Source organism: Borostomias antarcticus (genome assembly GCF_949987555.1).
Source record: "Borostomias antarcticus genome assembly, chromosome: 23".
NCBI classification, from domain to species: domain Eukaryota; kingdom Metazoa; phylum Chordata; class Actinopteri; order Stomiiformes; family Stomiidae; genus Borostomias; species Borostomias antarcticus.
The window spans coordinates 9,964,102-9,987,418 of NC_140256.1; the positions used below are offsets into that span (position 1 = coordinate 9,964,102).

General features: G+C 43.5%; 3 protein-coding genes across 9 annotated transcripts; 2 read left to right on the forward strand and 1 right to left on the reverse strand.

Moving 5' to 3' along the window:
• On the reverse strand, positions 1-3,592 carry kgd4 (alpha-ketoglutarate dehydrogenase subunit 4). 6 transcript variants are annotated; one of them, XM_084456764.1, is made up of 6 exons: positions 3,454-3,592; positions 3,226-3,346; positions 2,810-2,953; positions 2,309-2,372; positions 1,169-1,377; positions 1-884 (listed from the first exon to the last, which is right to left on the reverse strand). In XM_084456764.1, the coding sequence occupies exons 3-6, from the start codon at positions 2,912-2,914 to the stop codon at positions 867-869; spliced, it is 396 nt and encodes a 131-aa protein (XP_084312890.1). In that variant the 5' UTR covers positions 2,915-2,953; positions 3,226-3,346; positions 3,454-3,592; the 3' UTR covers positions 1-866. The 6 variants fall into 6 exon arrangements, with proteins under 6 accessions (XP_084312890.1, XP_084312891.1, XP_084312893.1 ...); XM_084456765.1 differs by having other exon boundaries at positions 2,864-2,953; positions 3,226-3,592; XM_084456767.1 differs by having other exon boundaries at positions 1,169-1,314; positions 3,226-3,592.
• cenph (centromere protein H) lies at positions 2,964-8,804 on the forward strand. 2 transcript variants are annotated; one of them, XM_084456760.1, is made up of 10 exons: positions 2,964-3,023; positions 4,116-4,246; positions 4,400-4,455; positions 4,555-4,600; positions 4,706-4,774; positions 4,969-5,025; positions 5,210-5,273; positions 5,397-5,448; positions 8,055-8,215; positions 8,325-8,804. In XM_084456760.1, the coding sequence occupies exons 2-10, from the start codon at positions 4,128-4,130 to the stop codon at positions 8,430-8,432; spliced, it is 732 nt and encodes a 243-aa protein (XP_084312886.1). In that variant the 5' UTR covers positions 2,964-3,023; positions 4,116-4,127; the 3' UTR covers positions 8,433-8,804. The 2 variants fall into 2 exon arrangements, with proteins under 2 accessions (XP_084312886.1, XP_084312887.1); XM_084456761.1 differs by lacking the exon at positions 2,964-3,023 and adding an exon at positions 3,704-3,841.
• Positions 8,805-10,378: 1,574 nt separating this feature from the next.
• On the forward strand, positions 10,379-22,592 carry unc45b (unc-45 myosin chaperone B; the record flags this gene model as incomplete). Its single annotated transcript, XM_084456829.1, has 19 exons — positions 10,379-10,540; positions 10,716-10,752; positions 11,698-11,873; positions 12,182-12,271; positions 12,422-12,589; positions 12,843-13,008; positions 13,237-13,407; positions 13,660-13,831; positions 16,212-16,512; positions 16,827-16,921; positions 17,256-17,397; positions 17,513-17,653; positions 17,857-17,984; positions 18,107-18,173; positions 18,400-18,513; positions 19,025-19,140; positions 19,510-19,627; positions 20,709-20,864; positions 22,320-22,592. 19 exons carry the CDS (start codon positions 10,379-10,381, stop codon positions 22,590-22,592), a joined length of 2,793 nt encoding a protein of 930 aa, XP_084312955.1.
• Positions 22,593-23,317: the final 725 nt, after the last annotated feature.

The window sequence follows — 23,317 nt, forward strand, 5'->3', positions numbered from 1 at the left end:
AATCATGGTTGCAATGTCCTGGGTTTGGTGAAATTTTCTCACCTGACACAGATTTAAACTGCAGATTCATACAAATATATATTTCAGCTTTCCTTATAATACACTACCATAAACATGATTTAGAGTTCAGAATTTTTTGGTCACCCCTTATGAGAAATATTATACCAGTCATTATTATATTAATAGTTAATCATTCATATCCAGCACATCACACAAACTCAATCCACTTCCCACTCTTTTGTCCAACTTGCTTTGTTTCCAACAGACTTGCTGCCCAGTTAAGCACTGTGCTTCGCAAGCCAGAGTTCTCCATTTATTGCACTTAGGGAGCCAAGAGAAAAGTCTCTTCAGTTTGTTCAGTGAGTGATGTCATTCAGGCTGGTCGTTGTACCTGGGTGATATCACCAAAGGTCAAGCAGATAAAAGAAGCATATACAGCCCAATATATATGTACAAAAAAGCAGCTTTGTTCATGAACAACAATGTTGTGCTGTGATGGATGAATACTATGCCAAAATGTTCACAACAACACTCAAGGACTGAAATATATTCAGAACGCTATAGGGTGGTTGCTGATCAAATAAATAGTGGTAAGTGAAAATGACTGTAATGCCGTCTCTTCAACATGGCACACAATGAAATGAAAATGTCACTTAAAATGAAGTTACAATCAAGCATAGTATCTACACAAACACATTTTTAAAATAAACTTTATATGTACATTTTCAACATGAATTATATAATATCTTTATTCTGCATAACGTCTGTTGAGGTGTGGAAGCAGGTCCTCTTGTGTTGAGGGACAAAATGAGGCAAAGACAAAGAAGCTGGTTTCCGCAGAGGACTTTGTGTTCAGTCAATGAGTGTCACTCTGGTCCACCACGCTGTGAGAGACAACACAAGAGTTGTTGGTGAGAGACATACCAGAGAGACATACCAGTTGAGATAACTCAGTTACTCCACTCCAATACTCCACTCCAACAAAGTGGCCAGAACAGGTGGACTATCAAGTATACCGTTCCATTCAGCAATGTGAAAAGCATATGAACTAAACCCTATCCTATGAGTGACCATATTAATCGGATTATAAACAAAACAACCAGACTTAAGCAGTGTTGTCAGTCTCCAGTCTTCAGTGCTCCAGGTTGGACAGCAGGTGGTGACTGACCTGGATGTAGTCCATCTCTTCTGCAGCCAGCGGCCTTCTGCGGTACCTCTGGGGCAGCTCCTGGACTATGGCCAGGGTGTCTGGGGTGCCAGGGAGTCGGATGATGGGTCCAGAAGGTCTTGATATGGGAGGTGGTGCTGCTGTGACTGGAAGGGGATTAGGAGAGCTCTGTGGAGGGTTGACTAAGAGTGTATCCAGTGCTTCTTGGACTTAGAATGAGAAACAGAATGAGAAGCAGAAAAGAAAGAGTCAAATCAACACTTAAAGGACAATGCTCGTTTTTGACAACCTGGACCTTATTTACGACATATTATAAGACGTTTGACTCACCGAGATCACTTTGGTGTAGTTCGGAGGCATGTAGAAGAAATGTAAAATCCAGCGCGAGCCAGTATATCCATGTAATGGCGGTGATCGGGGCAACGAGAATGCAGCTTCTAAAAATCTAATTTTCTGCCGCGAAACGGTTGTTTTCATCAATCTGTCTGGATGAATCGCTAGTTGTGCTTACATAGAGCATAACTGTTGTGGTTTTCACATGCCATGATCTTTAGAAACGTCTTTCGAAACGAAATAGCTTCCTCACTTGCTCCAGCACTAATGCGCACAGCGCGCAATAGTTGCTCCAGCACGCTGTGCGCATGCGTGCTGGAGAAAGTGAGGAAGCTATTTCGTGTCTAACGACGTTTCTAAAGATCATATTAGAGGCATGGGAAATACCACAACAGGCCTATGCTCTCTATGTAAGCACAACTAGCGATTCATCCAGACAGATTGATGAAAACAACCGTTTCGCGGCAGAAAATAGATTTTTAGAAGCTGCATTCTCGTTGCCCCGATCACCGCCATTACATGGATATACTGGCTCGCGCTGGATTTTACATTTCTTCTACAGGCCTCCGAACTACACCAAAGTGATCTCGGTGAGTCAAACGTCTTATAATATGTCGTAAATAAGGTCCAGGTTGTCAAAAACGAGCATTGTCCTTTAAGCCCCAACTCCAAAAGTGTGTTCTAAAAGTCCACATGGTAAAAGTGCTGATAAGGGAGGGGGCCACGGTGCTTTAACTGCATAGGAATGAACAAATACATAACACAGTTTTAAAGAGAAGACAACAGATTAAAATACTGCATAATCACCATTTGCCTTGGGGATGGCTTGTCTGTTGGGAAATTTGATAAGTGGTGCATGGGGTCGCACAACCTGAAATCACATCATACAGAAAATCTAAATTAATCCACACTTAAATTAGGAAGACAATATATAAATTGTCAGACCAGTTCATTGCTTAGGGCGTCAGCAGAATGTTTGAATTAAAAAGGAACCCACTCGCCACTGTTGCAATTGAAGCTATTTAAGACACAGATCAACGACTGAACCGCAAAGATGTTAGTTAGCTACACTAAGCTAAAACTCTTCTTGTGCAATTTAGCTATGCCATGGATGCTTTGTCAGCTAAACACCGGTAGCTAAAGTTAGCTGGGCGCTGCATGGTTTCCATGCAGATTAACAACAAGGGCATTAGCAAGGGTTGTTAGCCAGTCGAACTAAGACTGAAATTAAGCAACAGCATAACCAACCGACCTTTGTCCTTGAAATAGATAAACTACGCAGACTACTAAACGTTTTCAGTTACTCACTTGAGTGCCAAGTGTGGTTGCAGTACGGTAAATGGTCCAGTTTGACAAGCGTACCTGGACAACTCGACTGGCGGCTGCCATCTTGCTACTGACTTTGCCCCCCATGACGACCTCACCGGTCTTCTTCCGGGTAAACTGCAATTCCTACATTTACCAGAAGAGGAGGAGGTTGTTCGTATGTGCTAGAAAGAAATGGAAATCCATAGGATGAAGGGTAAGCTTGCGAGGGGATGCATAGGGCATCTCAGTGCACGGATGCGATGGGGATTGTCAAATAGATAACGGGGTCGCTGCCTGAGGATGGTCACAAAAGGACAATGCGCTGACATGTAGGCTGCATGTGCGTACACTAAAAACACAGGCAGGTCAAAGCTCGTATGTCAAAAGTTCAGCAAAATAGCGGAATTATCTCCTACCTTTGGCAGTCTGAGCGATGATTCTATTGTTTTTTAAACAAATTGTCACGGTCAGGTAAACGAAGTCAGGCAATGTCGTCAAATCATTCCGAGATTATTGCCATCAAATTCAAGATTATTTCTAAGAACAGAATGACAAAACAATCTTTACATTTGTCGAAATGTGGCGACAAACAATGAACCTAGATACTCCACGATCCACTGAAATAAAATAAAAAAGATGTTTACACCGAAATTGGTCCAGCAGTGTCGTTGCCACAAATGTCAATGACAAATACAGCCAGCAAAGGCAAATAACCCAGCTATCTTAATTTCACTCCGCCTAGAATAAAACCAGGGGGCTGTCGAAGCGTTAGGTGGTCACGTGGTTAGTGCTCACATCCCGGCGGCACTTTCAGTTTGTACCATTCACCAATCACAATGCCGGATTTAATGTCGTTTAGCCAATGAAAATGCCTCTTACTACTACCTGAGTGGCGGAGTCCGTTCTTAAACGGAGAGGAAAAAACACAAGTTAACTGTGTTATGTTTTGCTTGCAGCGATCTAAGTTCATAGCAAGTGGATTAACATGAATTTCCATTCATAAAGTAAAACATATTTGAAAACTGAAGCAAGGTATGTAGAACACACACAGTTATGATAACGTTAGCTAGCAAAAGTTAGCTGCATTCTCAGTGTGAACCATTTTTGCATTAGCTACGAGCGTTCTAACGTTAACTATCAGTTCTACTGTAATTTAACTGTTCATTCTGTGCTCACAAAACATCGCCAGAAGTTCGTTTGCTAGAGCTTTTAATAATGCCTTAGTTTTTTTGCGCGTGGAGACATAAACAGGTTAAGATATGTCAATAGGTCTTAGCATTATAGTGAACCTGTTTGTTCCCACTAGATCTGTGAGATCATGGAGCCCTCTGGTCAACTGGAGGAGCTTGCCTCCATGGTTGGGTCTGCTGCACAGAATGGCTGTCAGGCAGACGTTCCGCAGGAGCAGGGGGATAACTCCACCATAGATATGATAAGGTTTGCTTCTCATGCTTCCTTTTGATTGATATAATGTCAAAGCTACAGTGATTCCTTCGACGACCAGCATCAGATACTCCTGAGATGGAGAGAGCATAGTATTATTGTGATTCATTATTCCCTTTTACAAGTAAGTGTTTTTCTCGCCCCCAGGATCAAAGAACAGATGTCCAATCAGTGTTTTGAGATGTCAGTGAAGCTCCAAGCAGGTGACTGATACAACAATTACATACTAATAAGCCTACTTCTTCCACATTGTTTGTGACACTTTTGTGTTACTATTTTATCGGTCTTATTCTCGTCAATAGGAAAAAGCGAAATATCGTGGAGCCCTTCTGCAGCAGAGAGAGACTTGTGAGTGTCTGAAGTGTAATAGCATCGTATGTATTTACTGCATTACAATTGCATTTTGATTTACATCTTGATATGAAGTATGATTGTCACTTTATAATCCTACAGACAAGATTATGTCAGTGAGTTGGCGGAAGCAAAAACCACACACTATAACAAGACATTGGCATTGCACAGGTAGCTATCAAATTCATGTTTTGAGCTATAAAAGAGGAGTTTGATACAGTGTGCGTGAATGTGCACTTTAATAGTGTTAGTGCTGAATGTCTGTTATGAGTTTTCACAATGGAAGTTTGAGTCATTGATCAATATTTGACTTTTGTCAAGCACATTTATTGTTTGTTAAAAAATGTGTTGTTGTTCCTCTCCAGGATGCAGATGTGGCATGCCATCTCCGAGAAGCTGAAACAGAATGATCCAGAGGCGGAGTAAGTTAGATAGGAGGAGGATTGAAACAAGTCTCAGACAGTCTCACTGACTGTATGAGGCATACGCCACTTTCCAAATCAAAGATCATTATATACCCTAGTTGTGATATTGATAAAGAGCAAGTCTGTCTGAGTTGTAATGAAGCGCCATATAAGAACGATCTACCCTGCACTGTTTGTTTAGAGCAATGAGAGAGCTGACCAATCATAACATGGACCTGTGCTCAACCATAAAGACGCTGCAGCAGGTGAGGACTTTTCCTCTGCTTTGCTTTTGGAATACAAAGCTGAAAATGGCTCCCTCGCTTTTTTACAGTTCACACACATACAGTATTATGTTATTGGTGAACTCTTCTTTTTTGTGTTACCAGGAATCCTGCGAGCTCCAGGATCAAATCGCAGAGCTGCGGAAACAGAGGCTTGGTATGTCACCGGGAACTTTGCTTTACAATATAAGTACTGTGTATTTAGTGTTTGCAAACACTCCATGTGGTATTATGAATTAGATACAATTGATGCACATGACTACGTTTACATGGAATTGATTCATCTGACTATTGACCTTATTCTAGGCAATATTTCGATTAAGGTGTTAACAGTGCATCCAGAAAGTACTCACATCCCTTCACCTTTTCCACATTTTGTTATGTTACAGCCTTATTCCAAAATGGATTAAATTCATTTTTCCCTCACCAATCTACACACAATACCCCATAAGGTGAAAACATTTTTTAGGAAAATTTTGCTAATGGATAAATAAATAAAAATCACATCAGACCCTTTACTCAGTACTATGTTGAGGCACCTTTGGCATTGATTATATTAGTGATTAGTTGATTGGAGTCCACCTGTGGCAAATGTCATTTGGACATGATTTGGAAAGGGACACACCTGTCTACTGTACTGTTTGTGAAGTAGTAATAACTCACAGTTGACAGTGCATGTGAGAGCTTAAACCAAGCCAAGGAAATTGTCCATAGACCTCCAAGACATCTGGGAAAGGGTGCAAAACAAAAATCTGGAGCATTGATGGTCCCAAAGAGCACAGTGCATCATTCTTAAATTGAAGAAGTTTGGAACCACCAGGACGTTTCCTAGAGCTGGCCGCCTGGCCAAACTGAGAGATCGGGGGAGAAGGGCCTTGGTCAGGGAGATGACCAAGAACCCAATGGTCACTCTGATATCTCCATAGAGGAACGCTGGACCTGAGAGAACCTTCCAGAAGGACAACCATCTCTGCAGCACTACACCAATCAGGCCTTTATGGTAGAGTGGTCAGACGGAAGCCTCTCCTCAGTAAAAGGCACATGATATTCTGCCTGGAGTTTGCCAAAAGGCACCTAAAGGACTCTCAGACCATGAAACAAGATTCTCTGTTCTGATTAAACCAAGATTGAACTCTTTGGCCTGAATGCCAAGTGTCACGTCTGGAGAAAACCAGGCACCGCTCATCACCTGGCCAATAGCATCCCTACAGGAAACCAGGCACCGCTCATCACCTGGCCAATAGCATCCCTACAGTGAAGCATGGTGGTGACGGCATCATGCTGTGGGGATGTTTTTCAGTGGCAGGAACTAGGAGACTAGTCAGGATTGAGGGAAAGATGAATGGAACAAATGGTAATGGTAAATGGACTGCACTTATATAGCGTTATTATCCAAAGTGCTTTACAATGAAGGCTTCTCATTCTCCCATACACACACCAATGGTGGCAACTACCATGCAAGTTGCTAGCCTGCTCATTGGGAGCAATTTGGGGTTCAATGTCTTGCCCAAGGACACTTCGAGGTGTCATCAGGAGGAGCCGGGAGTCAAACCGCCTACCCTACGATCGTTGGACAGCCTTCTCTACCTCCTGAGCTACAGCCGCGCCCATGAGCAAATAATAGAGAGATCCTTGATGGAAAACCTGCTCCAGAACGCTCAGGACCTCAGACTGGGGTCTGAGGAAGTTTTAACTTAAAACAGGACATTGACCACCTACGCACACAGCCAAGACAACGAAGGAGTGGCTTCGGGACAAGTCTGAATGTCCTAGAGTGGCCCAGGCAGAGCCCAGACTTGAACCCAATTGAACATATCTGGAAAGACCTGAAAATAGCTGTGCAGCGATGCTTCCCATCTAACCTGACAGAGCTTGAGAGGATCTGCAGAGAAGAACAGGAGAAATACCCCAAATACAGGCGTGGCATGCTTGTAGCGTCATACCCAAGAAGACTTGGGGTTGTAATTGCTGTCAAAGGTGTTTTATTTTGTATACATTTGCAGATATTTCCCAAAAAAAAAAAAAACTGTCACTATGGGGTATTGTGTGTAGATTGATCAATCAATCAATCAATCAAAGCTTTATTTGTATAGCGCATTTCATACCCAGAGGCAACACAATGCGCTTTACAGAGAACAAGGGAGGTGGGCATACGACCCACTCTCTACATATTCCAGAGGGAAGCAAAAAAACAGTAATCACCCGGGGGCCAGATAAGTGAGCTGTAAAAATTCTTCCCTGACCCCTCTCAACAAGGCGATCGAGCAAGCTCCAGGAGTATGTTTGTCTACCGGCTAAGAACATTTATGAAGCAATACATTGCATTGAATTACATTTCAGAGTGAGAGAGGCTAAAAGCATCATAGGAGAGAGAATATTCTACGGACATGCTACATCATCCACAGTAGACACAGGGGTATCTATCGGACTTCGTGAGGTCTGCTGGTGACAGTGGGGCATCCACTGAACCTGGTTAGAAGATAGGAGGGAGAGAGAGAGGCACCAGGGAGAGGGAAGGCAGAGGGAAGGCAGAGCAGGGTTAGTAGCACATAGTCATTCAGACCACACCATTGATGAGAAATAATGGAATAAGGCTGTAACATAACAAAACGTGAGGAAAATGAAGGGATGTGAGTACTTTACAGATGCACTGTACATGAGTTGCTCATAGTATGTTCCATTTCTTCTGAAGATTTTGACTTTCCACCCAGATTAGCTAAAGCAGAAACAAGCAGGCTTCATCACCATATCGTATCTCTGTAGAGCTGAAGCGTCTCACTCATGAGAAGATGAAGGAGATGGATGAGCTGAAGAGAAAAAAGGAGCATCCAGAGGGGGGGAAGTACAGACACATCCTGGAGAAAGGCCTGTCACACCTGGAGAAGTACCGCAAGATGGCCACCATCACTCAGAATGTCCTCAGGGTAAACCTCGGTTCAGTCAACATTTTCACATGTAGACAGAAGAGCCCAGTGTGGAGGCAAGTCTTTTAGTCACAGTTCCTCATGCAATGTTGTCATTGTTCTTCACCAGGGGGTCATCTTGGCAAGTAGAGTGAATTGGAGAGACGATCCCAAACTGAGAGACATCGTCATGACACTGGAGGACTGCCCTCTTGATGAAAAATGGGAAAAACCCTGAGGATGAAGCTGGTGATTGGGGGATAAGAACAACATTGTTTATATGTGTATAGGACAGTTATCTAAAGCTCTCCGTTTTAGATCAATTCTTTCTTTAGTTTAGACATGAACTTATTATAATTCTTTTCTCTTTTTTTTTTTTACAAATATGTATTTTTAGTCTACCGCATTTTGTATCTGGGCTCGGGGTGTAGGGAGGTATCGGTAAAACTCATGTCTGCAGTATTTTGAATGGGACACACCATCCACTCTATATTGGGTTACTGCACTAGCTAATGTTACATTGGCTAAAAACATGTTCGTGTAATTTTCAAGCACCTTTTGTTTCCCAGGGTAGTTTTCATCTATTGTTTGATGCTTTTAACCCCAAATGTTGCAATAAGGAAATATTTCTTTATACAATAAATATACTTGGACAAAGAAATGTCAATTTCACAATTTCCTCATGTTATTGTGCCAGGTTTGTCTTTGCTGGGTGGGAACCTCCATGATAAAATCATGATTTAAAAAAATGTACTGCATAAAAATATAGTTATATAACAATGTGTATTGTTAATAATATAACAAATATATGAACATCAAATGCAGCAGTATATCGAGAAAGTTGTGGAAAGACCCTATGTAATAGAGGAATCTTGGGAGACCCTGAAAACATGTTCCATTGAGAGCCTTCTCTTTCTGGAAGCTGCCAGATCATTCTTTGTGTTCTTACAGCTGTCAGACCCACCACCCCTCCTACCCTGCCCCCGGCTCCCTGGCTACACACATTTGCTCTTGAGTTCTCAGCTGTCACCATACCTATTCCCTAAATAGACATTATCAGGGCCAGACCATGTCACCAGGGGGGTGGCAACTTTATTATGCATGTATTTGATATTATTCACTTATTGTTCACAAGTGATATTGTCTTAACACATGTATATTGATCTATTGCAAAGGTAGAATTTAATGAAAATAACCCAGGGCAAACAGTTCACATGTAGTGCACTGTTGTCTCAATAGATATCTGGATTTGTTTGGAACAGACCCCTTATCCCTCATAGAAAATGGATCCACCTTGGTTCTGGCCTACCTCAGTGAGACAGTATAAATATAAGTTGCTGTGATGCGGGGTTCTATGAGACAAAGAAGAGACAAGTTAGAAGTACAACAATCAGGCTGTCCTGATCAGAGAACCCACACAGAGGAAGAGAAGAAAACAGGAGAGGAAAGGCAACACACAATCCTAAGGTAATGCACTTTAGAGAGTGATTTGCCAGGAGCTGAGTGACTTCTTAGGCTGCTTAGGACCAGGCTGACAGGGTGGAGGGTGATTGCCTATCAGGAGAGCTAGAGGAGCATGCTGCTGTCCATTAGGACGGTGGCAAGGCCCAACTTCGCTACCAAATTATGCCCAAATAAGGCATATGGGGAGGCCATTTAAAGTTAGAGTAGATAACGTGCTGGGCCATTTGCTAAAGGAGACTCAGGTCAGCGCGTGTCTGAATAGGAAGGACGGTAAGGATATTACGTTGTGTAACAGTAGAATTACAGTAGTATTTTTCATGTTGTGATTGATTTTAAACCATTGAGATATGTATACTTTTAATAAAGATTTTTTTTTTAATCTACTAATGTAATTGTACAATTTCTCAAGCTATCTGTCTTTCCTATTTGATATGGTTAAATTAATAATTATTGACGTTTAAATAATAATTCTAAGGATTGAGTTGAGTAAATGCGGACCAAAACACTGATTGAAATGAAATGCCATGTGGACTTCAGTTTATGAGTCTGCAGAAAAAGTACTCAAACTCCTGTGAAATCAGAAGCAGGATTTACATTTTCAACTGACAAATAGAAGTAACATGAGGAATGTCATTGTTTGAATGAAAATGATACGGTTATCATGTGTAATACACAGCAGTGAATTCTGGAACTAAAAACAACCTCTCCTTTCTCTTTCAGATGGAAGACCCAATCCAGTTGAAAGATGAAGGAAATAAGCACTTCCAAGCAGGAGCGGTGGACCAGGCTATTGACTGCTACACTAAGGCCGTCAAGGTGTGCAAGGACAAGAAAGTGCTGGCTGTCATCTACAGGAACAGATCAGCCTGCTTCCTGAAAAAGGTAAACGCCTTACAGTAGCTTTACACACAACAGAAGTTAGTACTTTCATCATTCATTTCAACGCACGTGCATGCACGCACACAAACAGACTGACCCAACATTCATCACACACAGTAACATTTGATTTGGTGGTCCTTTACACTTTGTGTTGTAACCTTTTTTATGTCACCCGCAGGAGAACTATACCAACGCGGCCTCCGATGCTTCCAAAGGTACTGCTCTGCATCTACACACACCTAAACACAGCCAGTCCCATCTGGTTCAATCTACACACACCTAAACACAGCCAGTCCCATCTGGTTCATCTACACACACCTAAACACAGCCAGGCCCATCTGGTTCAATCTACACACACCTAAACACAGCCAGTCCCATCTGGTTCATCTACACACACCTAAACACAGCCAGGCCCATCTGGTTCATCTACACACACCTAAACACAGCCAGGCCCATCTGGTTCATCTACACACACCTAAACACAGCCAGGCCCATCTGGTTCAATCTACACACACCTAAACACAGCCAGTCCCATCTGGTTCATCTACACACACCTAAACACAGCCAGGCCCATCTGGTTCATCTACACACACCTAAACACAGCCAGTCCCATCTGGTTCAATCTACACACACCTAAACACAGCCAGTCCCATCTGGTTCAATCTACACACACCTAAACACAGCCAGTCCCATCTGGTTCAATCTACACACACCTAAACACAGCCAGTCCCATCTGGTTCAATCTACACACACCTAAACACAGCCAGGCCCATCTGGTTCAATCTACACACACCAAAACACAGCCAGGCCCATCCGGTTCATCTACACACACCTAAACACAGCCAGGCCCATCTGGTTCAATCTACACACACCAAAACACAGCCAGGCCCATCTGGTTCAATCTACACACACCTAAACACAGCCAGTCCCATCTGGTTCAATCTACACACACTCAACACAGCCAGTCCCATCTGGTTCAATCTACACACACCTCAACACGTAGCCAGGCCCATCTGGTTCATCTACACACACCTAAACACAGCCAGTCCCATCTGGTTACACACACCAAAACACAGCCAGACCCATCTGGTTACACACACCAAAACACAGCCAGGCCCATTTGGTTCATCATAACCCAAGTACATGTTCCTCTCCAACAGCCATTGATGTTGACGCGGCAGACATCAAGGCCCTGTTCCGGCGGTGCCAGGCTCTGGAGAAGCTGGGGAAGCTGGACATGGCGTTCAAAGATGTGCAGAGGTGTGCCACCATTGAGCCCAAGAACAAGACCTTCCTGGACACCCTCCGTAGGCTGGGAAGTGAGATCCAAGCCAAGGTCTGCAGCCCATCGGCTACTGTTGGTCTGTTTATGTTGTAATGTGGTACATGTGTGTAAGTGTAATGGATGCACTGTCACTATGTTACATTTATGTTGAGGACCCCAGGAAGAATAGCTGCTGCAATGCTGTAGCTAATGGGGATCCAAATAAACTAAACTAAGCTACTGTTAACCATCAGATAGGATAGGATGATAATATAATTATATTACATCAGCTATCACAGTAGAGTAGTGTGCATTTTACTATGGTTGGAAGGAATACACTGATAGAACGCTTCTCAAGAGATATATCCTTGTCTCCACAGCTCAAGACTTCCTTTTCCACAGACTCGAGGGTACAAAACATGTTTGACATTCTGCTTGACGAGGAAACGGAGACAGACAAGAGGGAAAAGGTTTGTAATATCAGCGGAGATAAATTAATTCAAAAACGACCCAAAACTCAATTCAGTGGATGATTTCATCAGTATTATCTCAACTCCATCATCTCAGTTCAGTTGTGCTGCCATAGAGTCTGGTATGAACGTTCTTATATTTCTGTCTAGGCTGCCAACAACTTGATAGTTCTGGCCAGGGAGGATGCGGGTGCTGAGAGAATCTTCCAGAACAATGGTGTGCCTCTGCTACTGAACATGATAGAGAGCGGCAAGGCAGAGATGGTCCTGGCGGCCATACGGACCCTGGCAGGGATGTGCACAGGACACAAAGCTCGGGTGAGGAACCTGGAAGGTCGACTGCGGAATGCTAATTTACCGCAAGGGGAGACAAACACCACGAAAACTAGACACAAGTTAGAATGAGACAGAAGCTTGTAGATCAGGACTGTTGGAGTTACTTTTGAGGGCAAGAAGGGGATTTTTGTTAGTGAAGTACTAGCGTATAACCAGCATTTCAGTATATCCCTTTTTCATATTACCTTTTGTGCCACCACATAACTCTGTTCTCTCTGCGTGTGCTTCCATACAGGCCATGGCCATCATTCACATGGTGGGCATTGACAAGATGTGCAGCATTATGGCTATTGACAACGAAGATATGAGTTTGGCGTCATGCGACCTGTTCCAATGTGTCAACGACTCCCTCACCGGCGGGGATAAAAGGATTTATGGAAAGGAGGAGGCACTGGTTTTGGGTGAGACAGCCATAGTGTACCGTATATCTGCAACCTTACTCAAAGCAGTCTACTTACTCCTCAGGGACATTTACAATTTTCTGTTCTGAAATAGGCCTGGTGTGCTGCTCGATGCTATTATTAAGGAACTATCCATCTTAATCTGGTTCATATTGATACAAATAATTGATGTATCAATATGATATATATCAATATGCTGTCCTGCTCCTGTCCTGCTCCTCTCTGCAGATGCCAGTAAGGACCTGAAGGCTATCCTGATGGCCCTCCTGGAGATGGTCGGCAGTAAGAAGGTGTCTGGACATGGCAGGGACCAGGCGCTCAACCTCCTCAATAAGAATGTGCCCCGCAAGAACAAGAAAGAGACAGACCACTCCAGGACCCTCTTCACCATCGATCATGGTGAGTGTGGGTGGGCTATGTCAGCCCAAAAGACCAAGGGTCAAACCGGGTGTAAATTTGGTCGTCATTAGTGTAATGTGGTTGTTCTCTGCACAGACATATCTGCATCCTGCCATAATAGTGTGTACTGTAATGTTATATAAATTATGAAATGTTTGTGTGTGTGTGTGTGTGTGCGTGTGTGTGTGTGCGTGTGTGTGTGTGCGTGTGTGTGCGTGTGTGTGTGTGTGTGCGCACACATGTACGTTGCAGGTCTGAAGAAGATCCTGAAGGTGTGTGGCCAGGTTCCTGAGCTGCCAGACCAGCTGCCCATGACGGAGAACACCCAGCTCATGGCCAGCCTGCTCCTCAGCAAGCTGTATGACGACCTGCGCTGTGACCCTGAGAGGGACAACTTCAGGGACATCTGTGACGAGTACATCAAGTGAGACATTGCACCCCTCCCGCCCTATAAATGTCTATAATGATATGGCATTAACCCTGTCCTACTGTCTCTCCGTCATCACCCTCTATAACTCTATCCATCCTCTCCCCCTTCAACCTGACCTATGACTTTCTCTGCCTTTTCTGTCTGAACCTCTCCTCTCTTTCTCCGTCTCTCCCCCACATGTTCTCCATATCTCAACCCGCGTGACCGTGTCCTCGTTCCTCCTCACTCTCTCTTTTTTTTTTTTCCCAAATTATGATTTTTATTATTTCCTTCATAGACATCCAATAGACTCTCCAATGTCACAGTGTCACAAATGGGCGTTCACAAAACCAACACAAAATCAATTAAATAAATAGATAAAGATACTAAACAAGGCCCGATTCAAAGGCCAACAAAAAGTGTCAGCAAAATATTAAATTAAAGCTAAAAAACAAAAAACAGAAGCAATATAATAGTCATACATACACACACACAAATAGCCTATAACATTATAAGCATACACACATCCTGCAATCATGTACACGGATGAAGATAAAATAACAATAATAGCAATAACAACAACAACAACAACAATAATAATAATAAAAAATAAAAAGGTGAATACCTAATTTGGACGGAAACTATTTTCTCCCATCCCATAACCCCATCCCGCCAGTTGAACAAGGTGCCCTGTAGGCTAGGTTTTTGAGTTATATGTTTACATTTCCCTGAGTTGTGTTAGAAATGGGTTCCAGATTTCTGTATAAGTGTCCATTCTCCCATTTATTTTCTATATCAGTCGTTCCCAATCCTAAGAGGCCGTTTCAGACAGAGCTGTGAACCATTCAGAGTAAGTAGGGCCGGTCCCCCCAATCCAATGTCTCAACAAGACCCTCTTAGCTGTAGTGAGAGCAACCTTTAGCCACTGGGTGTTCTTCCCATCTAGTCTCATGTCCTTTTAGGCTATTCAATAAGCACAGAGCAGGGGTAAGACCAACATCAGTACCCGGGCTGTCATTAATCTTTTCCATGTCCCTCTGCCAGTAGGTGGCTACACTAGGACAATCGAGGAACATAATTATGGACCATATCTCCTTGATCCATTTGACAGCCAGAAGATATTCAATCATATTCAAATAATGAAGTCCAGAGTAACTCAATCCTGCCCTATTCTTTTTCACAGGTGTCCAGTAGAGTCTAAGTATTTTAAATTGAATACGTTTAGACCTGGTATCTCTCATTGGATTTAGCATCTCCTTTACTAATTAGTTCCACTCATCATCTTCATACTTTACCCCTAAATCCCTTTCCCACACAGCTTTAAGGCCCAAGGTAGTGACCTTAAAACCATCAATGAGGTAGTTATAGATTTGGCCTGCCAGGTGTGGAAGACCACTAAGCAATGCCAATTTAGAGCCTATAGAAGATTGGGTAGGTGTCCTAGTACCTGTTGGGCCTGCCTTAGACAGACAGTTCCTAAGGTGAAGAAATCTCCAGAAATCTTTTCTCTACAGATTGTACAGTAGATTTCCCTCATTTCCTCAAATGTTCTTAATATATTGTTTTGATAGAGACATTCAATGTGCTGGACCCTCTTAGTGCACCTCTCCCTCTAGAAGAACACCTTCCCTCCTATTTTCAATATTGGATTAATCCATTTTGAAGCTGATTCCTCCAGGAAGGGAGATAATGCCTCTTTCTTATGAATATGATGCCAGATATTCTTAGATTAGATTGTTGGATTCTGGATCCCAGCTTTTGGACCCTAGCTCATAGTCTGCTGCTGCAAATGGGGCACTCAGCTCATCCTCTACTGTATGTCTACCATCAAAGGTCTGTCTTCTCTACCTGAGAAAGGAGAGACTATCTGAGCCCCCAAGAATGCTTCCTAGTAAAGTCTCATATTAGGAAGTCTCAGTCCCCCACATTCTATTTTAGCCTGTAGTCTTGCTAGCTTCATGCTAGCCCTTTTCCCACCCCAGATACATTGGCTAAACATGTTGTATATAGTCTGGAACATGGTTACTGGTACATTCAGAAGTAGCATGCTTTAAAGATAGTTCAGTTTGGGAGCTATTGCATTATAGCTCCCAAACTGAACTATCTTTAAAGCATGCTACTTCTGAATGTACCAGTTTGTCCCATCCCTTAAGAAGGAGTCATATCTTATTCAAGGCTGGACTAAAGTTATTAGATATCATGTTTTCAAGTCCTGGGTTCAGGAGTATCTCCAAATATTTTAGATGGTGGTACCCATTGAAATTTCCAATTCAGAAAATTACTTCTGTAGCAGCATTTGGATAAAGACATCGCCTCAGACTTGGCCCAGTTTATCTTATACCCCGAGATATCACTCCTCACTCTCTCCACATGTTCCCCTCCACTCTGTACACAGAGCCAAGTTTGACCCGAATGATATGGACAGGAACATCCACGCCATCAACACCCTGTCCGGCCTGCTGCAGGGGCCCTTCGAGCTGGGCAACATGCTGGTGGGCCGCGAGGGCGTCATGGAGATGATGGTGGCGCTGTGCGGTTCGGATCGCGAGGTGGACCAGATGGTCGCCATCGAGGCCGTGATCCACGCCTCCACCAAGATGAGCCGCGCCTCCTTCATCACCACCAACGGCGTGTCACTGCTGAAGGAAGTCTATAAGAAGACCAAGAATGAGAAGATCAAAATCCGGGCCCTGGTGGTGAGTTAGTCTGATACTCTCGCCTTTGTGTTAGATAAGAAAGGGGGGGGGGGGTTGGGCATTACAGCAGCAAGAAAGAACAGAAAAGGTACAGAATGGATCAAGAATAAAATATACGTAATAAATAGTGTACATAATACAACAATAATAGTAAAATAGGTGAAGCATGCATATGAAATAACTATAAAAACTTAGACTAAATAGCTGTTAAAAATGGTTTGAAATTACAGAAAGCACGCCCCTACTTTGAAATGAGACTGCAGGAATGAGCCCAGTGAATTGGAAGTTTAACTTTTGTGTGTTTCCTACCCCAGGGCCTGTGTAAGCTGGGTTCAGCAGGAGGCGATGACTTCGGTTTGAGGCAGTTTGCAGAGGGCTCTACAGAGAAACTGGCTAAGCAGTGCAGGAAGTGAGTCATAGTGAGACTTGCATCACATACCGGTTTGTTTACATTGCACAAAAACACATTCATATTTTCTTTCATTCATAGAAATATTTTCTACAGTTAAGGACGTTGATGTCTCATGCAGTAGGCACTGTGTAGCTATGGAGTAGTGAAAAGACATACATCACAAAAAAGTGAATAGACATACATCACAAGATGTCTCAATTCCTGACAACAAAATAAAACAACTGCCTCAAAATGGACGTCATTTCTAATCCTTGTTGATCATGTGATTAGGTCACATGAGAGAGGAAGACTATTTTTGGCCTGTAACGGTAAATCATCTTTCCTGTCTCAGGTGGTTGTGCAACCCCACCATTGACGTAAGAACCAGGAAGTGGGCCATCGAGGGTCTGGCTTATCTGACCAACGATGCTGATGTGAAGGATGACTTTGTTGAGGATGAGCTCGCTATGAAAGCCATGTTTGAACTGGCCAAGGTGAGAATGAGAGCCCAGCCCAAACACAGGCACAGTATTTCGTCAATCCTCTTTGACCTCTTCAGAGGCATCTGGGACTGTGAGTAAACTCCGTTCCTGTTTCTCTGTACAACAGTCTAAAGATAAGACCATCCTGTACTCTGTGGCCTGCACCCTGGTCAACTGTACCAACTGTTACGACAAGAAGGATATCCTTCCTGAGATGGTCCAGCTGGCTAAATTCTCCAAGCAGCATGTTCCAGAGCAACACCCCAAGGTAAAACAGAACAAGGACAATATTCAAATCATTATAGAAATCTGTACAGTAACTCCATAGCTTTAGTGTACATTACATCTGGTTTAATACTGTGGCTGTTGAGGATAGTTGTATACATAAGTCAGGGATTTCCAAGTAGTTTATCATGGATGAGTGAGAATAGTTAAGAAGGCTAATGACAATACAATATTGTTTGTCCTCAGGACAAGAAGGACTTCATTGCGCAGAGAGTGAAGAAGCTGCTGAAGGGGGGTGTCACCTCTGCGCTCACCGTCATGGTCAAAGCTGACAACTTACTCCTGACTGACCAGACCAAAGAGTTGCTGGCAAGGTGAGCCAGCGCACTGGTTGTCATGTTGTGCCCCTCCATGTCATCTCCTAATGTTGACGAGCAGCAACATCAGGGACCATGTTCCACATCGCACCTGACTCACCTCTGTATGCCGTCATCAGGGTCTTTCTCGCTCTGGCAGAGGACGCTAAGGATCGTGGGACGATCGTGGCTCAAGGAGGTGGCAAGGTGTGTCAGGAACGACCTTTTATCGTGTCTGTTTGAATTTTGTGTCTGTGTCTGCCTGTCTGTCTGTCTGTCTATCTGTGTGTGTGTGTATGTGTGTCTGCCTGTCTGTCTATCGGCTTGCCTGTCTGTCTGTCTGTCTGTCTGTGTGCCTGTCTGTCTATCGGCTTATCTGTCAGCCTGCCTGCCTGTGGAATGTGTTAGTCATCTGTTGCCATGTGAACCTCAGGCCCTGATTCCGCTGGCTCTGGAGGGGACAGACTTAGGGAAAGTCAAGGCCAGCCACGCCCTGGCAAAGATTGCTGCAGTCTCCAACCCAGAGATCGCCTTCCCCGGAGAGAGGGTAACACACACACACACACACACACACACACACACACATACACACACACACCTACTGTACACCGTAGAGGAGTGGGGGAGGGGGAATGAGAGTGACATTTTACAGCTATGTTGTCTCTTGGAAAACCCACACACACACATACACACACACATACACACACACACACATACACACACACATATTCACACACACACACACACACACACCTACTGTACACCGTAGAGGAGTGGGGGAGGGGGAATGAGAGAGACATTTTACAGCTATGTTGTCTCTTGGAAAACCCCTAATTGTTTTTTTCTCCGATGTGTCCCTTTCTCTCTCCCTCCTCTACCCTCCCCCTCTCTCTCTCCCTCCCTCCCTCTCCCTTCCCCTCTCTGTCCTTCTCTCTCTCTCCCTCCTTCCCTCTCCCTCCCCCTCTCTGTCCCTCTCTCCCTCTCTCTCTCCCTCCCTCTCCCTCCCCCTCTCTGTCCCTCTCTCCCTCTCCCTCCCCCTCCCCCTCTCTCTCTGTCAGATCTATGAGGTGGTTCGGCCCCTGGTCAGGCTGCTAAGCACAGATAGAGATGGATTGGAGAACTACGAGGCTCTGATGAGCCTGACCAACCTGGCTGGTCACAATGACAAGCTAAGGTGAGACCTGTTAGCAACACAAACCCAACATGGAGAAAACCTTTGTTTCCTGACTACTGTCAGCTTTACAAGAGTCAATATAATAGTTCCAAAATGGTTGTACAATATCCTTCATGATCACACTGTAGACACTGATCAAATGTGTCATAAAGTGAACATGTGAGTTATGATATTGGAGTTGATGTTAGAGTTGTGCAACTTGATAGTTATTTACTGTAAACGTGCTGGTGAGAGCCTTGAGTATGGCTGAAGTCAGGAGAGCGTGGGTGTGACCGTGTACAGCCGGCATGTTCCCCTGCTCTCTCTCTCTCTCTCCCTCACTCTCTCTCTCTCTCTTTAAATGTAACTCTTTCCCCTCACCAACCTCAGAGTGAAAATCCTGAAGGAGAAGGCTTTGCCTGAGATTGAGAACTACATGTTTGAAGAACACGACCAGATCAGACAGGCTGCTACCGAATGCATGTGTAACCTGGTGTCGTGCAAAGAGGTGAGAGGTCACTCATCCACACATCCTAATAGGACAGAAGAGACATGCCGATGTGCTGCAATGCATTATGCCGGGCTCAGACAATATCAAACATGTTTGATATTTAAGATTATTACGTCCCGACTTTACAAGTGAGACGGAGAGACAAGTGGTTTGTTGCTCCCTCGGGCACGATAAGATCCTGTAGTGTGTGTTGAGCCGTTATTTTCAAACCTTGCTGTGTGTGCTTGTTTGAGATGCGCAAGAAGAATATCTGTTAAGATTCTCCTTATGTGCGTGATGTAACCCGAATTCGAAATTGGTTAGGATTTTAAATATCCTGTAGTGTGAGCCCGACAGTGATTTGGTTGATAGGATGAATAAGTGAACAAAAGATAGTATCAGCATTTCTTTCAGGGTTTCCTGTTACTAACAACTCAAGTTGTTAGTCCACAGCAGTCTTCTTGTGAAACTACTGAATTACAGTACATGAATCAAAACCACAAACCAACGCTTGGAAGACATTAGTACAGTGTTGTTTAACCGTGTAACATGATTGATAAAGTAGAGGCAGTCTATCTAAGCCTAAGGCACACACTCCAGTACAGATGTCTTGTGTGATGATTCCAGTGAGTGACTCAGTCATCTCTTGAAGTTTTCACACGGCATATTCTTAAAAGTTGACCCTGGGTACCCCCTTTTCACACACACATTGTAAACCCAGGGTCAACCCAGGGCTATAGATTCACACTGCACTTCTACAAGCCCGGGGTTAAGTGTCAGTTGGAACACGCGACTTACGTTTACTCTAGCCCCGTTTCACACTGGCACCTTTTAGCCCAGCGTTAAGTCGATTTTCAGGGGATAACCCTGCTCTGGCCAACGTCGGGGCTAGCCCACTTTGGAATGTGCCAGGATTGTGCCAGTGTGAACGCTTTCTAAGTCTGGGGCTAAGAAGATTCTAAGAATGCTTTTAGCTCTGGGTTAAGTGCAGGATGAAAAGCCTGATGTCCCAATATATAGCTATATAGTGTAACTACTGTCATTATCATTTGTGTGTGTGTGTGTGTGTGTGCGCGTGTGTGTGTGCGTGGGGTTCCAGGTCCAGGATCGCTACCTGGAGGAGGGGAATGATAAGCTGAAGCTGCTGGTGCTGCTGTGTAGTGAAGATGATGAGAAGCTCCAGAGAGCTGCATCAGGAGCCATTGCCATGCTCACAGGTTCTAAGAAGAAGCTCTGCACCAAGATGACCCTGGTGGTACGTACTACTGCGCACTCCCCTCTCCCCGTGTCTCATCTTCTCATGTCAAGTTCAATCCTACTGTAATTAACATAATTGATGCGTTTCATCACACAAATGGGTGTTCTGAAGATATAACGGTACATGTTGCATTGAGGTCTTTGCAGGTCAGACAGAACCATTTTGGGTTCCAAAGTGCACCTTTCACAGAGTTTTGGGGAGGCAAAAAGGTCCTGACTGACCTGAAAATGGTTCGGTTTTCTGGGATAAATGGTTCCTCTTAACATTCTTATTTACTGAGTGTAAAGAGATCTCATTCCCATGTGAAAATCTGAAACATCATGTTGTACCATATGACTGACTGACTGGTTAAAGGAGTAGTAAAGGGAAAATGCATGTTTAGCCCTGTTTTAAGGTTACTTATGATCATATACAATGGTTCAGATCAAAACGTTGACAAAAGTAGCACTTTTGAAAAAGTCTGATAATTACTCTACCACTGTTTAGGTCATACAATGGATGTGGGTGGGCACCTTGAAAAATCATTCAAAAACACTCACTTACCCCCAGCTCACCGAGGGGGTAATTGGTGTCCGTTGGTGTTCTGACATCAAATTCGCCGCAAAGTATGAATCCTGTAGGGTTTTATTGATCATTTTATGAAATCCATTGACTTGTATTGAAGCGACCGTTGTAGATGTGTAGATAAATCTGCAGAGGGGATTCAGGAAGCGGAACAACTTACGGTAGCTATTGTTATTGTTTATGTTGCTAGGCTACCTAGTTTGCGGAAGTTTACACACGTATGGGCAGCGACTAAATAGTTCTATGCTAAAGTTAGCTAAGTTCCTTTCCAGATGAACTAGAATCTTACTTTATGGCAAATTATATGTTAGAACACCAACTAACAACTCGGTGAGTTTCTTGTCTTTGAAATTGAGAGTTTAACATGTTTTTTAAAATAATTTTTCAAGGTGCCTATCCACATCCATTGTATGACCAAAACGGTGGTAGAGCAATTATCAGACTTTCTCAAAAGTGCTAGTTTTGTCAACGTTTTGATCTGAACCGTTGGATATGATCATAACTAACCTAAAAACAGGGCGAAACATGCATTTTCCCTTTACTACTCCTTTAATGTAAGAATGTACCATATGACTGACTGTGACTGACTGACTGATTCATGTCAGAATGTACAGTACCATATGACTGACTGACTGATTCATGTCAGAATGTACAGTACCATATGACTGACTGGTTCATTTAAGAATGTACCATATGAGTGAGTGACTGACTGCTTCATATCAGAATGCACCATGACTGGTTCATGTAAAAATTAACCATGACTGACTGGTTCATGTCAGAATGTACCGTACCATATGACTGACTGACTGCTTCATGTCAGAATGCACCATGACTAGTTCATGTAAAAATGTACCAACTGGCTGACTGACTGGCTGGCTCTCTCCACAGACCACACAGTGGCTAGAGATCCTGCAGAGGTTGTGCCTCCATGACAACCCTCAGATCCAGCACCGTGGCTTGGTGATTGTGTACAACATGCTCAACTCAGATGACAATGAGCTGGCCAAGAAGCTGATCGAGTGCGAGATGCTGGAGATCCTCACTGTGATTGGCAAGCAGGAGGACAACCCCAAGAGGCAGCTGATGATCGATATTGCACGCGCCTGCCTGGTCAAGGCCATGGACCTGGGTTTCATCAAGCCCTTCACCAGCCCCGCTTAAAGTAGTGCTCCAGTAGATGACCTATTTTGATACCACGGACTGGAAATGTAATTTACTGTCTTTTTTCCCCCTGTTCTCCCCCTGTTGACTGCTTTAAAACAAAAGGAATATGACGTGAGAACTGATCAAACCTGTCAGCTCCTCAAAAAGCTCAGCAACATCCTACCGACTGGCCTGGTCTGTGGACTGGAGGTTGAGAGATGCCCTGCTGGGTAGGCTACAGGCAGGGAAGCAGAAGGGTCTGCTCTGGGCTTGGTCAACCAGACTGACCACTTTTCCTCATGTTTCATTTCACCATGAGGATGGGAATGCATTAATTCCTACATTAATTAAGATTTTGTTTCACTTCACATGAACTGTGATAAAAAATAAAAAAAATAGAATAGCATTGCAAGATTTGAAGTTGGGTGCACAACAGGCTAGCTTACTCTCTGGGGGAAATACTGTGAATTTGAAAGTAATATATAATAATTATCCAATCTTTATCAGTTTATGTTATTAGGGAATATGGATATTATTTAATGTTCACTAATTGTACGTGTTTACATAATTTTAGTTGTGTTTGTGTCATTTTCAAATTGAAGGATAGTTTTGTGTACAAAATAAATTTTGTATTAATGTTTGGCTACGCTTGATCTATTCAGAACAGGGCTTTCGGGCGTTAAGAAGGATTCCTCCCTTTTCGGATAGTCTTCTCAACTGAGAGCTACAGTATCATACTGTAG

Coding starts and splice junctions, on each gene's coding strand:
- kgd4 (XM_084456764.1), bottom strand. CDS start 2,914: ATGGGGGGCAAAGTCAGTAGCAAGATGGCAGCCGCCAGTCGAGTTGTC. Junction 2,373..2,809: donor CAACCACACTTGGCACTCAA/GTGAGTAACTGA, acceptor ATGTGATTTCAG/GTTGTGCGACCCCATGCACC. Junction 1,378..2,308: donor AGCCATCCCCAAGGCAAATG/GTGATTATGCAG, acceptor TCTCATTCTAAG/TCCAAGAAGCACTGGATACA.
- cenph (XM_084456760.1), top strand. CDS start 4,128: ATGGAGCCCTCTGGTCAACTGGAGGAGCTTGCCTCCATGGTTGGGTCT. Junction 4,601..4,705: donor TCTGCAGCAGAGAGAGACTT/GTGAGTGTCTGA, acceptor ATAATCCTACAG/ACAAGATTATGTCAGTGAGT. Junction 5,274..5,396: donor CCATAAAGACGCTGCAGCAG/GTGAGGACTTTT, acceptor TTGTGTTACCAG/GAATCCTGCGAGCTCCAGGA.